Source organism: Protopterus annectens, chromosome 6.part1 (assembly GCF_019279795.1).
Source record: "Protopterus annectens isolate FY-2018-M chromosome 6.part1, PAN1.0, whole genome shotgun sequence".
Classification (NCBI taxonomy): Eukaryota; Metazoa; Chordata; order Ceratodontiformes; family Protopteridae; genus Protopterus; species Protopterus annectens.
Genome location: NC_056738.1, coordinates 308,797,493 through 308,812,360, shown reverse-complemented (window position 1 = coordinate 308,812,360; position 14,868 = coordinate 308,797,493). Strand labels below are relative to the sequence as shown.

The 14,868-nt window shown below is 38.8% G+C and overlaps 1 protein-coding gene across 1 annotated transcript in view; it reads left to right on the top strand.

Annotated features, from left to right (window-relative positions):
• Positions 1–14,868, top strand: part of NUDT22 (nudix hydrolase 22) — a 182,576-nt gene that overhangs the window by 141,271 nt on the left and 26,437 nt on the right. Inside the window, exon 4 of the mRNA XM_044075727.1 lies at positions 5,540–5,637. Within this exon, the coding sequence (XP_043931662.1) occupies positions 5,540–5,637 (98 nt within the window). The remainder of the gene's footprint in view (positions 1–5,539; positions 5,638–14,868) is intronic.

Here is a 14,868-nt window from a genome sequence, read left to right as displayed (position 1 = left end):
ATCTTCACACCTCTTAACAGAAGTGGCAAACTTCACAACACCCATGCAGACGGACAATAGAGGTACAACTGCTGAATCTACACAAATGCACTTTATGAGCACTTACATGAGTGCATGGATCGTGCTATCCCTAACAGAACCAAGATGCTATCCTCCAAAAAAAGGAAGCCAATCTGGTGGTCCCATGCCATAAACAAACTCTACAACAGAAGAAAGAAACTGTTACAAAAAAGAGTAAAATCCCATGATTGGAGGAACTCCCTGGTTAGCCTCAGTAAGAAGCTGAGATCCCTCATAAAATCCTCCAAAGCTAGTTACGAAAACAAAATCGCCACTGATTCTAAAGACAACCACAAAGCATTCTATAGCTATTTCAAGAATCTCAGTGGCAACACTCAGATCTGCTCTGAGTTATAGCACAATGGCACTAAATATACAGAACCAACTGATATTGCCAACATCCTGGCAGATAGTTTCAGTGCTAACTTTACCCCCTCTCACCCCCTAAAAGGCCCATCTCTATACTGGAAGAATGCAAAGTTCCTGTAATCACGGCTGCACATGTAAAAAAACACTGTCTCCAAATCCAAGAACACAGCATCCATGGGACCTGACAGCATCCCAGGCTGCGTTCTACACAAACTGCAGAATTAACTGGCACCCCACCTAAGCATCATGTTCAATCATAGCCTCACCTCAGGCTTTGTGCCCACTGAATGGCACACAGCGATGGTTATCCTACTCCACAAAGGGGGAGCCACCACGGACCCCGGAAACTACCGCCCTATTAGCCTAACAAGCCTGGTCTGCAAGGCCATGGAACATATCATCATGGAACTCATAAACAAAGGTATTGGTAATCTCCAAACTCTGGACCCCACCCAATTCAGGTTTGTAAAAGACAGATCATGTCTTCCAAACCTGATAGACTTCTTTGAAGCACTCACCAAAGGCGTAGACGAGGGTAGGGTGGTTCACACAGCCTATCTAGATCTTGCCAAGGCTTCTGACACCATCCCCCACTCTGGAATTATAGATAAACTCACTAAACTAGGTATAAATTCGTATGTCAGAAGATGGGTTGCCAATTGGCTCACTGACAGAACCCACACTGTGAAAGTAGCAGACTCCAAATCCGACTTCAGACCAGTGACAAGTAGATTACCACAGGGTTCAGTCTTGGGTCCTCTCCTGTTTGGTATCTAGTTTTCTGAAGGACAGGCTAACACAGATGGTCTTTGCCTAACGAAGTTCGCAGATGACTGTAAACTAGGAGCCATAATCGAAACTCCTAACGATGTGGACATCCCACAAAAAGGCCTCACTGAGACAGATGCCAGGTGTCAAAGCCATGGCCTCAAGCTCAATGCCAAAAAGTGCATTGTCATCCCCTTTGGTAAAAGCTCTGTACCCATGAGCTGCCACATAGGTGGTAGTCTACTTAACACCGAAAGTGTGATAAGAGACCTTGGGACACAGGTGGACAGTAGTCTCTCCTTTGATAATCACATCACCACAGTAGTCAGGAAATCCTTCTATGTGGCACACCTCATCACAAAATGTTTCTCATCCAGGAAAAAAGAGGTCATTGTTCCCCTCTACTCATCACTCATTAGACCCATTATAGAGTACAACGCCCCTTTTGGTATGTACTTCACAAGACATCTACAGCAACTGGAAAGGCCACAGAAGTACCTCACAAAGAGGATTACCAGCCTCAAACAGATGCCTTAAGCAGATCGTCTCAAAAAACTCCAGCTTTACTCCATCGCATATCACCTACTCAGAGGCGATGTCTGCCTAACATACAAAGCTATGTCAAACCCAGAGCTGTTGGACATGCTCCACTTAAAGACATCCCAATCCCTCCGAGCTACACGCTCTAGGGACCTAAAACTTGTCACTCACCACAATAAACAGAACATGCTGGAGGGATAGATTCCTGTCCTAGAGACTTCCCATACTCTGGAACAAACTACCTATCTAGATCAAACAAAGCTCCTCATTAGCATTTCAAGAAAAATCTTGAAGATTGGATGGGAAATAGGAAATTCACCCTGGGGATCACCTCTGTGGCTCTGCTCGACAGGTGCACAGGAAAATAATTTTCTTGGGTGGCAAAAGCCAGGGTACCTTTTTGGCTAGGCTTATATAGGCCCTAGGGCCAATAGCCTAGTACCTACCTATGAACCTATAAGAATTTGAATCATTATACTGTTTGGTATCAGTCAGTCAGTTCAAAGCTTGCAAAGACTTTATACGTTATGTACAGTTTTGAGCATGTTGGCAAGCAGTTTAATAATTTGGAAGGAAATGTATTAAAGAAGTTAATAACTTTGTGATAACTATTCAACTTTTTTAATCTCTTTGACAAAGGAAATGGATGCCTGACTCGAATCATTTTGTGAATCTTCTAAAACTCTCTTTCTGAGATATCTTGGTTATTTTGTTTTTACTTTCTGCTTTACAGGTGCATACAATTAGATGTTAGAGTGTAGCACAGCAATAAAAATAAAGAGAACAAAATGCCTGAACCATACACTGGAGTTCATAAAGCAGTTTACAGCTTTAACATTGTGCTTACAGAAACAGCCATGGCCACGAAACACCTTCATTTTATTGATAACCGTAACATCCCATTCCCTGAAACTTTAAGACATTATAATAACTGGTACGCTTTTGAGACCATATTGTTCTTTCAGCTTTTTACTGTAAAACTACTGCACCATGCCTCAAAATTGTGGTTAATTATTGTTTTAACCTTTTCAGCTTGTTTTTGACTGACTTTCTTTAAAAAATGGCTTTCCACAAAATGACAAGGGACCTTTTTTGTTTCTTTTGAAAGATGATGTGAAAAGACTGAAGTTCATTTCAGTATCCTTCAGGTTCATGATTCCCTTTTAAGAGACAGACTATTTAATTAAAAAATGCAAACCTCATTCAAGGTTGCATGACTTATATGATGCTGTATTAATTAACCGGCTGCAGGATACCCCCTCACTTCGCCCAGTGCTGATAATTTAAGACTCTTTGCAGTCCTATTTTGGCAGAATTGTCTTCCACATAAAAGAAAAATATAGAGGATTATGATCGGGACTCTAGTAGTAACGTGAATATTATGTGTTCGAGACATGAATGCCAAGAAACTGAGAATGAACCTCGAGAAGTGAATCTTGGCATCTATGTCAAGAGCACATAATAATAAGTTATGATTGGATATCTGATGATAATTTTTTGTAGAGCATGAAGATTTATCTGCTCCATGTACAAGTAGTCACACAAAATTAAAATTAACAATAAAAATAAAAAAAAATCAGATGTGTTGTGGCACTAAAGCAATGGGGAAGTGTTTGACATCTGTACACATTCCCTGACTAAGCCGTTTGAATAAAATAGTCATTATAATACGGCAGACAGCAGGCAGAAACAGGAGGTGGAACAAAGCCATTTCATGTTCTAATGCTGCTGTTTACTGGTTGGTCCTGTCAGTTTTTAGTGCCCGATGCAATCTTAATGATGTGTAATGGGTCCTTAGCAATTGTTAAGCACAGTTTTAAAAGTTATTAATGTTGGGTCTTGTGCTAGTGTAGTGCTGAACTAGGATGTTATTTAATCATTACTGGAATGTAGTCATGACATATGCAGCTAATGGCATTATAACATTCTTTGTTATCCCATACCTCTGATAAAATAATCAAGACCCTTAGCATTGCCTTTCTGGTCTCCCAGATTTAAAAGGAAAGAATGTAAATAACCAGCCACATAAACTACATTGACTAAATCAGTGCATAATCATATATTGCTCATATTTTAAATTTTAACTGTTTTATTTTGTATTATTTTAAAACGTCACAGCATTTTATCCATTACTTGCATTATGTAACAGAATACATTCCTTAGTAATATAATCTATGATGTGCTAGAAAATTGGAGTTTTTGCATTTCTTGAAGAATAATGTGTCTGCACACCAGCATTTGCTAGTTCCATTTTATTATTTATGTAAAATGTACTGTAATGGTCAACCTTTCCAAAAGATCGTTGTGAAAACAGGGCATCAGTTTAAAACAATATTTCAAGTCTGTTGCAAGTATCACTTGTTTTCATCCGAATATTTGCGTGTGCATAGTGGTGGAGAGGTTAACATTTTTGTCTCACAGAACTGGCTGTCCAGTTCAGTTCCCAGCTGAGAATTATTCTGTCCATAGTCTGCATGTCTTTCATTTCTCCCCATGGGTTTTCAGCAGGGTTCCCGGACTTCTCCTATACTCCAGTGGCATGCCAATAATTGAATTGTTAGTCCTCAGATTTACGTGTGTGTGTGTGTGTGTGTGTGTGTGCGTGTGTGTGCCTGTGTGCATGTGTGTGCCTGTGTGCATGTGTGTGCCTGTGTGCATGTGTGTGCCTGTGTGTGTGTGTGTGTGCCTGTGTGTGTGTGTGTGTGTGTGTGTGTGTGTGTGTGTGTGTGTGTGTGTGTGTGTGTGTGTGTCTGTGTGTGCTTGTGTGTGTCTGTGTGTGTGTGTCACTGTGTGTGTCACTGTGTGTGCCTGTGTGCCTGTCTGTGTGTGTGTGCCTGTGTGTGTGTGTGTGTGTGTGTGTGTGTGTGTGTCTGTGTGTGCGCCTGTCTGTGTGTGTGTCTGTGTGCCTGTATCTGTGTGTGCCTGTGTGTCTGTGTGTGTGTGTGTGTGTGTGTGTGTGTGTGTGTGTGTGTGTGTGTGTGTGTGTGTGTGTGTGTGTGTGTGTGTGTGTGTGTGCATGCATGTCTGTGTATGCATCCACCTTATGAAAGATGAACATTCTGTCCTTCGGAGGTTCTTTGCCTTCTCTCCATTGCTTATCAGGATATTGTCTGGCTCCATCGTGGCCCTGTACAGGATCACGTGTGTATCAGAGAAATGAGAGTGAGTGCTGATTTTGTTCTCTATTGTTTGGTTGGTTTTGTTTACCTAGGCTAGAGGTCTGGTGTCAAAAGCAATTCATTTTGTTTTTTAACCATGTATACCAAATAATCATGAATACCTTTTTAAGAACTGATCTGGGAGATTTGGTCTAGTTAAATGGCTTGCACACAGCTGAATAGTATGCACTGAGTAATTAAAAGCATGAAGCACAGGTTTAAATACTGATGATCTGGGAGGTTTGGTCTAGTTAAATGGCTTGCACACAGATGAATAGTTTGCCCTGAGTAATTAAAAGCATGAAACTAGTTGTCTACTGATGTACTATGTTCTTCATCTGTAAATATGTTGTAAGTAATTGCTATGTAAATTGTTATTCACTATGTAATCCAATATATATACTGTCTGTTTATTTTAACTGTGGAGCTTTTCTCCCCGGGCCTCCGCTGAAAATGGACCTATGTCCAGTCGGAAACTCCCGGTCAACAAATTTAAATAAATAAATAAATAATGAAACACAGGTTTGCATATTGAAGCTCATTAGTAGCTCATAGACTGTCTGTGTAGTACAACCAGACAATAACAGAACAACAATGGAACACTAAATTTAACTCTGACTTCCCTTTTCTCATTTCTTAATTAGGTAAATATTCCTTTAACGACGCTGGAAAGACCAGTACTTCTAGGAATTGCCCGCAATACCACTAGTGCAGGGAGAGCGAGTGCTGAGTTCTATGTCAGGTACGTAAATATCAATATATACAAGCCTATTTTATTTTGTTTACTCCATACATCACATCATTTCAAACAAACCCAATTATCTTCAGAAAAAAGCATGTATGATTTTGGTCTGCACCTCTTAAATGTGTTTGTTGTTTATCATGTAAGTGTAACAGGCATGTGTATGTCTAGTTTTTTTAGCATGAACAAGAACAGTACAAAAAAAAAAAAAACAGCTGTAAATTGACATTAGGAGGAACAGAAAAAATGCCTCCTCTTTTCTAGGTGCCATGGCATGTTCATATTAAATAGTCTTAACAATATGTATTAGGTTTAAACAGTGCAGGAGCAGAATCTAGTTCCTGGAATAATGAAGTCACTAAGTCAAAATGTTATGTGATAGTTTTGTAGTAATACTATACCATTGCATGATATACCATATCATACCTCACCGTAGCAAACCGCGCCACACCATACTGTACCATACCATATCATACCACACCATACTACAAGCCATTTTCATAAACAACGACGTGACTTTGTCAGAATTCATGTGATATTTTAGTAAGAATACTATACCATGCCATGCTATTCCATACCATGTATCATACCATGCCATGCCATGCTATAACATATACCATTAGATATCATATCATGCCATAATGTACCATATCATATTATACTGTACTAGAATCCATTTCCACAAACAATGACTTGATGTGGTCAGAATTGTATGTGATAATTTAATAATATTACACTGTAGCTTACCACACTATAGATTTGTTGTCTATGTATACAGGCGTGGTTTTTGTTTTAAAAGTCTCCATCTTTGCACTTCTTGCATCTTAAGGTAGTACACTCCAGATGTGGTGAATTCCATAAGTAGAAAAGATTTATTTCATGCCATTCCAGTGCTACACCGTGGGGATACTTCATGAGATTAGAGGGATTGCACAGGGCCATTGAAAGGTTTTCTTTTGATGTCTGGATGTTATATGCAAAGTGGCTAATTCCAAATATTGTACTAATAAAAGAAGGCTGATTTTGATCAAAATGTTTTGGTTAATGAGGATACTTACGAAAAGGCACTTAACACAGGCAGAGCCATTGGTATTTTTCCTTGCGTCTTCATCTGGCTATGTTGTTTTAAAGAATGATTTTGTTTGGATTCTAGTCATGCCAACATTTCCTGAGTACAAGAGGTGGTCTGACTGTAAAAGCAAAGATAACTACACCTTCCACTAGTGAAGACTTGTAAGTGGGAAATACTAAAAAAATCATGAATGTTGTATACACATATCTCTGCATTTGTGACAATTTAAAATATATTTTCAGTTATTTCCTACTTTTTTTTTTTTTTTTGAACTATTAACTTGATCTTGAATTTAGGAATCCTGGATGTCAGAATCCTGCCTCCATAGCTTGACGTTTAGAAGAATGAATAGACTATTTAGCTACCAAATGTTCCAACTTCACATGTATATTGTTGTCTACACATAAGTAATGTGAATGTATCCATTTTATGCTGGATTCCCTGAATTTTTCTAGATATAGATTGGAGCAATCTGGTGTTAAGCTGGTTATTAGGTAACTCAAAAAGTACTACTTTGTCAGGAAAAAGTTATTTTATTAGTAAATATAGAAGCAGTATTAACCTCAGACAGCTATTATTAGGATGGAATAATAAGTCAAAGTCCGGTTGATCCATGATAAGCTGTCTGCTTCTTGGAATATATACTTACATTTTGAAACAATTCACTGGAAAAGTGGTCTGATTCAATAAATTCCAAACAGTGTCAGACATTTTCTCCTTATCATACATCAGGCAGGAGCATTTATTCTTTGCTTCATCAAAACATTCTCACTGTTAGAAGTGCCAGTTGCATTTCAAAAATGAGAAAGTGACACGGATTTATTTGACATCACAAAATCTTTGCATCTATTTATTTTCTTAGCCCAAGCATAGTTGTAAACATATCAGGCCATATACTCAGATCTTCTAAAGTCAGTTTCTGGGACTGCAGGAAATATTTTACCAATTTTTGCTCTCTTATTCCTCCTCCTCTTTGTTTTAGATGATTAACTCCAGTGGTTACTGATTTTGGCATTTCATGCTGTTGACTGCATATGTCTGGTGATACACCATAATAGCCAATAAAACCACAGTCACTAGAAGTGTGTGGACTATAATAATAAAACAGTGTAAGGAATCAGAACTTACTATTAGTGATTTAGTATTTAATATCAGCTAGAGACTACTTATGATCATGGCGCTACCTGGTTTGTGTGTAATACAAAATAATTTTATCATTCATTTTAAAAGCTGTTTTAATGACATAAACTAATGATCTGAATCAGAGCCATACAGCTATATCCCCCAGCAGGGATAATCATTATGGTTGCATCTAAATGCTCATAATTATAATTAACGGTTCACTATACTGAATGTAACATGCTCTGCCCCTGAATTTAGAATCATCTAGCAGAAAGTTTTTATCACTGTTGTAAACATGGCAGATTGCAATTTGCCATATCAAAATAATCTGGATATCTGGGATTTAGTTTGGTGCTTTATCCCTATCTGAGATAAGTTGTTTGTTGCTCAGATCTGTAAAGCTAACTGTAGGAGTAGCTATCCTGGACAATGGGTGCCACTGAGCTGTAGAATGATGGTATTGTTAAGGGCAGTGAAACCACCAGTTAGCACCAGACATAAATCTACATGGAGGAACCTGTTAGCTGTAAATATATAGAGTGCAGCTGTATCTTTTCATCCTCTTCCTTCTTTGAAGTCTTTATATAGCCTAATTCAGACTGCTTTCCCCTTCTGCTTTCTTGAAAGTACTTATTGCATTAGGACAGTGCTGGATAGAAACTTACTGTGTAGGGTTGCCACAAACTCCAGCTCTAAACTGCTTTTCTACTGGAAATAAATTCCATGGAATGCTCGTGAGCCACAGTGACTCATTTAAGGTGCAAATTAATGTTGAATGTATAACATCACTTCCCTTCAGTCAACAACTATAAGACCATTCGGCTAATATCAGGCACTCTACCCATAAGATTAGTTTGGTAATGCTTGAATATTTTAATTGTTGCTGGGAAAGCCCTGCTTCTAACAAGATCACTGCTTAGTTAACCAGATACAGTGAGACAGGTTTATGCAGATAATTGATGAGTCCACCCATAGCTTGATTCCAAACAAAAGCTCACCAGTACTGGACTGCAATCCTACCAGTGAAGTAGAGTTGTACAAAGGTTACCATCTTCCCTGACTTGGTGAGTGATGACTGTCTAATCCTAAAAACATTGTCATGCAGATTGAATAAGGCTACCATCCACACTATCCTGTATTACATCCAGGAAAAATAAGAAGAGACAGAACTGTCATGTCAATGTACTGACAGAAAACACTGGAGCACTCACACATGGATATTTAAGCACTATATTCAACATCAATAACTTATTAGCGTCTGACAAAAGGATAATATAGTACACAAACTTGAGTAGGCAGTACTGTAAGACTTATGTTTCATTGGTAAAATGTATTGCATCGCATTTGTATTTTATTATGTATTACACACACAACAGTCTCACCTGTCCATGATAACGTTTGGTTACAAAAACAGTAGGATGCATGCATACTGGTTTCATTATACTTCTTATACTGACATCAGACCATCCAACAATTCCCCTACAACTGGCCTCACTGAAACTCATGACAGAATATAACCATGGGGAAAAATGAGTTCAAGATAATAAATTATGTAATAAGTTATTTTTCTTATTTATTTATTTGATTATGGTTCCCTCCACAACTGTCAGTCATCAGATGTATCCTGGAGCTCCTTCTCACTCATCTGTTTTACCTTCCCTGACATTTGTTCATCTTGGACCAGGACCCCACTCCACACAAGCAGGACAATTCTTAGTTGTAAGCTGTTTCACGAAATATATGGAGAGGTGATAAGGGCATTCTAGTGCAGGGCAATTCAGATAGCTATGTACTGCCCAACTTTCAAGTTGCATTACATTATCATTATTTTTGTATACTTCTATTTGTTGACCAGGATAAAAATCTTTTCATTAGAGGCTCGGGAAGAAAAACTACATGTTTACATATTGAAATATGAAACATTAGAAACATATAGCATGAGTTTACAATTTTTAAACTACCCAAAGTGGGTTTGAGAAATACAAAATGTTTCCAAAAATATACATAGGCAGGAACAAAAGAAAAGAAACAAATGGCATGTAAATGATATATACAAAAATATGGGGCATAAATTGACATGTTGGCTGTATACAAGTAGAATAGAAAATGGTTATAAGAATATACAGTTAGATGGTGATGAGGTGTGATTACTCAGGTGCATGTCACCTCATCACTCATTACATATGTAGAAGTCTCTAGAAAAGTGACACTGGACTTCACCAGTAACTGCTAGTCCTTGTCTATAAATCACACTCCCACTTCCAAGACATAGGTACTAATTCCTCTGGCTTACTTGCTCACTAAATTCAAATTCTAACTTTTTAAGTGCCACTCAGATAAAATCTATTACAATGATAATAATGAAATAAAACAAATATAAAGGCTATAGCACAGTATTCTCAGAACAAAAGGTCAATATATCTTTTTTTCCAGATGCCAGGTCAAAAAGATAAGTTTTGAGAGAGCTCTTAAAACCAATTAGGGTTGGGAGCATCCCCATCTACTCCAGTAGTAGGTTCAAAATATAGGGTCCCTAGTAAGCAAAAAATGATTGTAAGGTGACTCAGACTGAACCCTTGTAAACTCCAACAGCCGGTGGTGGAAGAGTGCAGGTCATGCGAAGGCCAGTGCCAGCCAAGAAGTTTCTTAAGGTAAGACAGAGTAATACCAAAAATTGAACCTTATCTGTAGTATGTGAAGAGGCAACCACTTCAGGCACTGCAGCACTGGCATAATATGGTAATACAACATGCCACTAAGTGGCCTCCTAGGATAAGGAATTGTGTATTAGTTACAGAAGATGATCAGGCTATACATCTGGAAGCCTCAGACACACGGCATTACCACAGCCCTGCCAAGAGGAGACCAAGGCACGTACCAGCATAAGAAGATATGATGAAAGAATAAGATGCTTAATTATGGAAGTAATTCTCAGATGGTGGCATGAAGACGTGATATCAGCAGACGCCTTGTCATTAAGTGGTGAACCAGTCATCAGCTGTCCTACCTAAATTATACCTCTTCAGCCCATATCCCAGATTGTCATGTCATCCAAATAGATAATAGAGGACAAAACATCAGCAGATGAATTATGAACAGTGTCACAAGTGACCATAGCTGTAGAAACTACAGCGGGATTAAACTAATCAGTCACAGCATGAAGTTATGGGAAAGAGTAGTGGAAGCTAGGTTAAGAAGGGAGGTGATGATTAGTGATCAGCAGTATGGTTTCATGCCAGGAAAGAGCACTACAGATGCAATGTTTGCTCTGAGAGTGTTGATGGAGAAGTACAGAGAAGGTCAGAAGGAGTTGCATTGTGTCTTTGTGGATTTAGAGAAAGCATATGACAGGGTGCCTAGAGAGGAGTTGTGGTATTGTATGAGGAAGTCGGGAGTGTCAGAGAAGTATGTAAGAGTGGTACAGGATATGTATGAGGGTAGTGTGACAGCGGTGAGGTCTGCGGTGGGAGTGACAAATGCGTTTAAGGTGGAGGTGGGATTTCATCAAGGATCAGCTCTGAGTCTTTTCTTATTTGCAGTGGTGATAGACAGGTTGACAGACGAGCTCAGACAAGAGTCCCCGTGGACTATGATGTTTGCAGATGACATTGTGATCTGTAGTGAGAGTAAGGAACAGGTGGAGGAGACCCTGGAGAGGTGGAGATATGCTCTAGAGAAAAGAGGAATGAAGGTCAGCAGAACTAAGACAGAATATATGTGTGTGAATGAGAGGGAGGATAGGGGAATGGTGAGGATGCAGGGAGCAGAGGTGGTGAAGGTGGATGAGTTTAAGTACTTGGGATCAACAGTTCAGAGTAATGGTGAGTGTGGAAGAGAGGTGAAGAGAGTACAGGCAGGATGGAGTGGGTGGAGAAGAGTGTCAGGAGTGATTTGTGACAGATGAGTACCAGTAAGAGTGAAAGGGAAAGTCTACAAGAGGGTAGTGAGACCAGCTATGTTATATGGGTTGGAAACAGTGGCATTGACAAAAAGGCAGGAGTCAGAGCTTGACGTGGCAGAGTTGAAGATGTTAAGATTTGCAGTGGGTGTGATGAGTATGGACAGGATTAAGAATAAGTATATTAGAGGGTCAGCCCAGGTTGGAAGGTTTGGAGACAAAGCCAGAGAGGCAAGATTACATTGGTTTGGACATGTGCTGAGGAGGGATGCAGAGTATATTGGGAAAAAGATGCTAAGGATGAAGCTGCCAGGTAACAGGAAAAGAGGAAGGCCTAAGATAAGGTTTATGGATGTGGTGAGAGAGGACATGCAGGTGGTTGGTGTGACAGAGCAAGATGCAGAGGACAGGAAGAAATGGAAACAGTTGATCTGCTGTGGCGAACCCTAACGGGAGCAGCTGAAAGAACAAGAAGAAGAAGTCACAAGTGGCCATAGCTACAGTCTTGGTTGTATTAAGTTGTAAACTGAATTGTCAACCATCTGGTTGTCGATCTTTCCAAGGATAAAGCAAGTTTCTTTATGATAGTCACACAATCCCAGGGGAAGGAAAGATACAGTTACATGTTATCAGCATAACTGTGATAGTTTAAACTTTTCATTCAAATAATATCTCCAAATGGCAGCATGTACATGGTGAGCAATAACAGGCCCAAAATTGAACCCTTTAGTACCCCCAATGTCACCAAAAAGAAAGAAGTATTAACTTCAGATGCAATTCTCTGAGTATGATAGGGAGGGTAGAAGGTAAGCCATTGCTAGACTATACGTGATACATTAAGAAGTATAAAACAAATATATCCAAAAGAAAAGAATATATACCACATTGATGACTCAAACAGGATCGCTGTACTACCATGCCATATGCTGAAGGGAGAAGTTAATGGATCAAAATAGAATAACAGTAATAATCTCCGTCCACAAGAAGATCACGGTGTCTGTACTGTCTGCTGACCAAGAAAAAGACTGTAAAAGGTTTTAGATATGATTAGCACTTAGTAGGAATCCACTTACACATAACTATCCCTCTCAAGATCATTATCAACAAATGGAAGTTATGATATTGGTGTAGATCAAAGGCTTCTAAGTCGACCTTAAGATTTTCAGTGATCCAATGCTCCTTTTAAAGAGATGTTAATACTCCATCCCTGAGAGATAGCTTATTGTCTCTAATGTCAATAAAAATCAGACTTGAGCCTTAAATAGAAAGCTGGAAGGTGACCCCTCCGACACGTCCAGTATTGGCAGCTCAGAAAATCCTGTGGGGTATGTATTTAGTGGGGAGAAATCCCATTATCTGTCAGTGACATAACAATCTAATATGAATAACAGAGGAGGACTCTTTCAGGAAAACAGTTGCTTCTTGTCCCACCTCCCCACACTCATGCAGCCTTGCAGATTTGCAGTCAGATACACATATTTATTGACCATCATCTCGCCATTTCTAAATGTACAAAAGGTGGGGCAGGACAGTAACATGAGCATACATAAGGACAGAGCAGCAGAAGTATAAGAATTAGGAAACAGAAAGAACTGAAAATGTGGCAGAAAATGCCAACACATGAGCTAGAGCTTTAAGGGAATTAGCAGGATTGTAAGAGAGATGTGAACATTTATGAAGGAATTTTATTGGGGGGGTATAGAATGACTTCTAGAAAGTCAGGAATTCCCGAAGTTAGAGAGAGTAGAATCATAAAGAAGGCACCTGGGAAGGATCAATGAGGAAAATGGGTGAAGGGGGAAAGATAGAGTTAAGTGGGCTCATGAATAAGGGTGCTGGTGTTGTTGGAGTAGCTTGTATATGTAAATCATGGACTGTGTGTAATTAGGGCAGTTCAAGTTCACGTTGTTAAAGTGCTTAAATAACTAAACATGGAGAATCAAAAGAGAATTGCAGAAAAATGAGGCAAATAAAGTACAAAATAGTGCATAAAATGAAAACCGTAGTAAAACAGAAGTAGAATGAGAGTTAGTAGTAGTACTCTGATAGTAATGTTGGTTATATTATGAGTCAGGTTATAATATTCAAATTAAAATAGGAAGCGTAAAAAACATTGCTGCCCAAAGTTACAGGCAGCAACAAATGAAGAATTAGGCAATGCAATAAAGCATAACTTATTAAAGGTTATTTTAAAAACAGTTAAGATGTTTAAAATGGTAAAATTTGTGGGAAACAAGTCAAGCAAATTTAAAATGCACTAAGCGCTGCTCTTAGAAATCTTCCCATCCCTCAGACTGTCATAGGCAGGGCTTCAAGATATCAGAAAGCCAACAGAGGAGCATGTCTGTCTGAAATTGACAGCAAGAACGTTAGGAGTTAATAAAAGAAATAAACAGCTGTCCCAACCTCACATGAAGAGAAAACCCCACATTCATATTGTAACCTTCTTCTTGCAGTAACCGTTCAAGATGTTATTCAGCATCATTAAGGACATTGCATTTCACCTCAAGTTTTGTTCTGTCAACATCCCTTAAACATCATCTTTCCTTCATGTATTAATTCACTCAACCTGCACACATAGAGAAGTACTGTATCCATCTACAATGAAGCAGATACCAGGATCTGGGCACTAATAGTGATGACTGTGAAGATAAAATGCCTAATGACAACAAAACTGACAAATGTCAAAAGTCAGTCACAGCTGACAAAGAAAAAAGAAACTCCAGATGTAGCAATAAAAGTAGACTAAAGGCATACAAAGGTTGCTGAATTTCCATGCAGACCCATAAGCCACGAAATTGAGTAGATACATACAATTAAATCAGTTTTGTGTATGAATCTCCCAGTATAAATAATTCATATCCATAATGCTGAAAAACTGCAAAAAAAAAAAAAAAAAAAAAAAAGAGAAATTATGAAAAATGTCACAAAAGAGAGGCAGTGGGAGCAGAACCTCAGTTACACAAGTCAAAGCTGAGAATGAGAACACGATTGATGTTGCCAAATATTACAACTAGCTCCAGATAATATAAAAGGAAAACAACACAAAAACAATGAAAAAATAAGGAAGACAGCTGTATCAATTGGCTAAGCAGTCATTTCCATTTTGTCCTTCAAATCCGGGAGTGGACTGGAGATA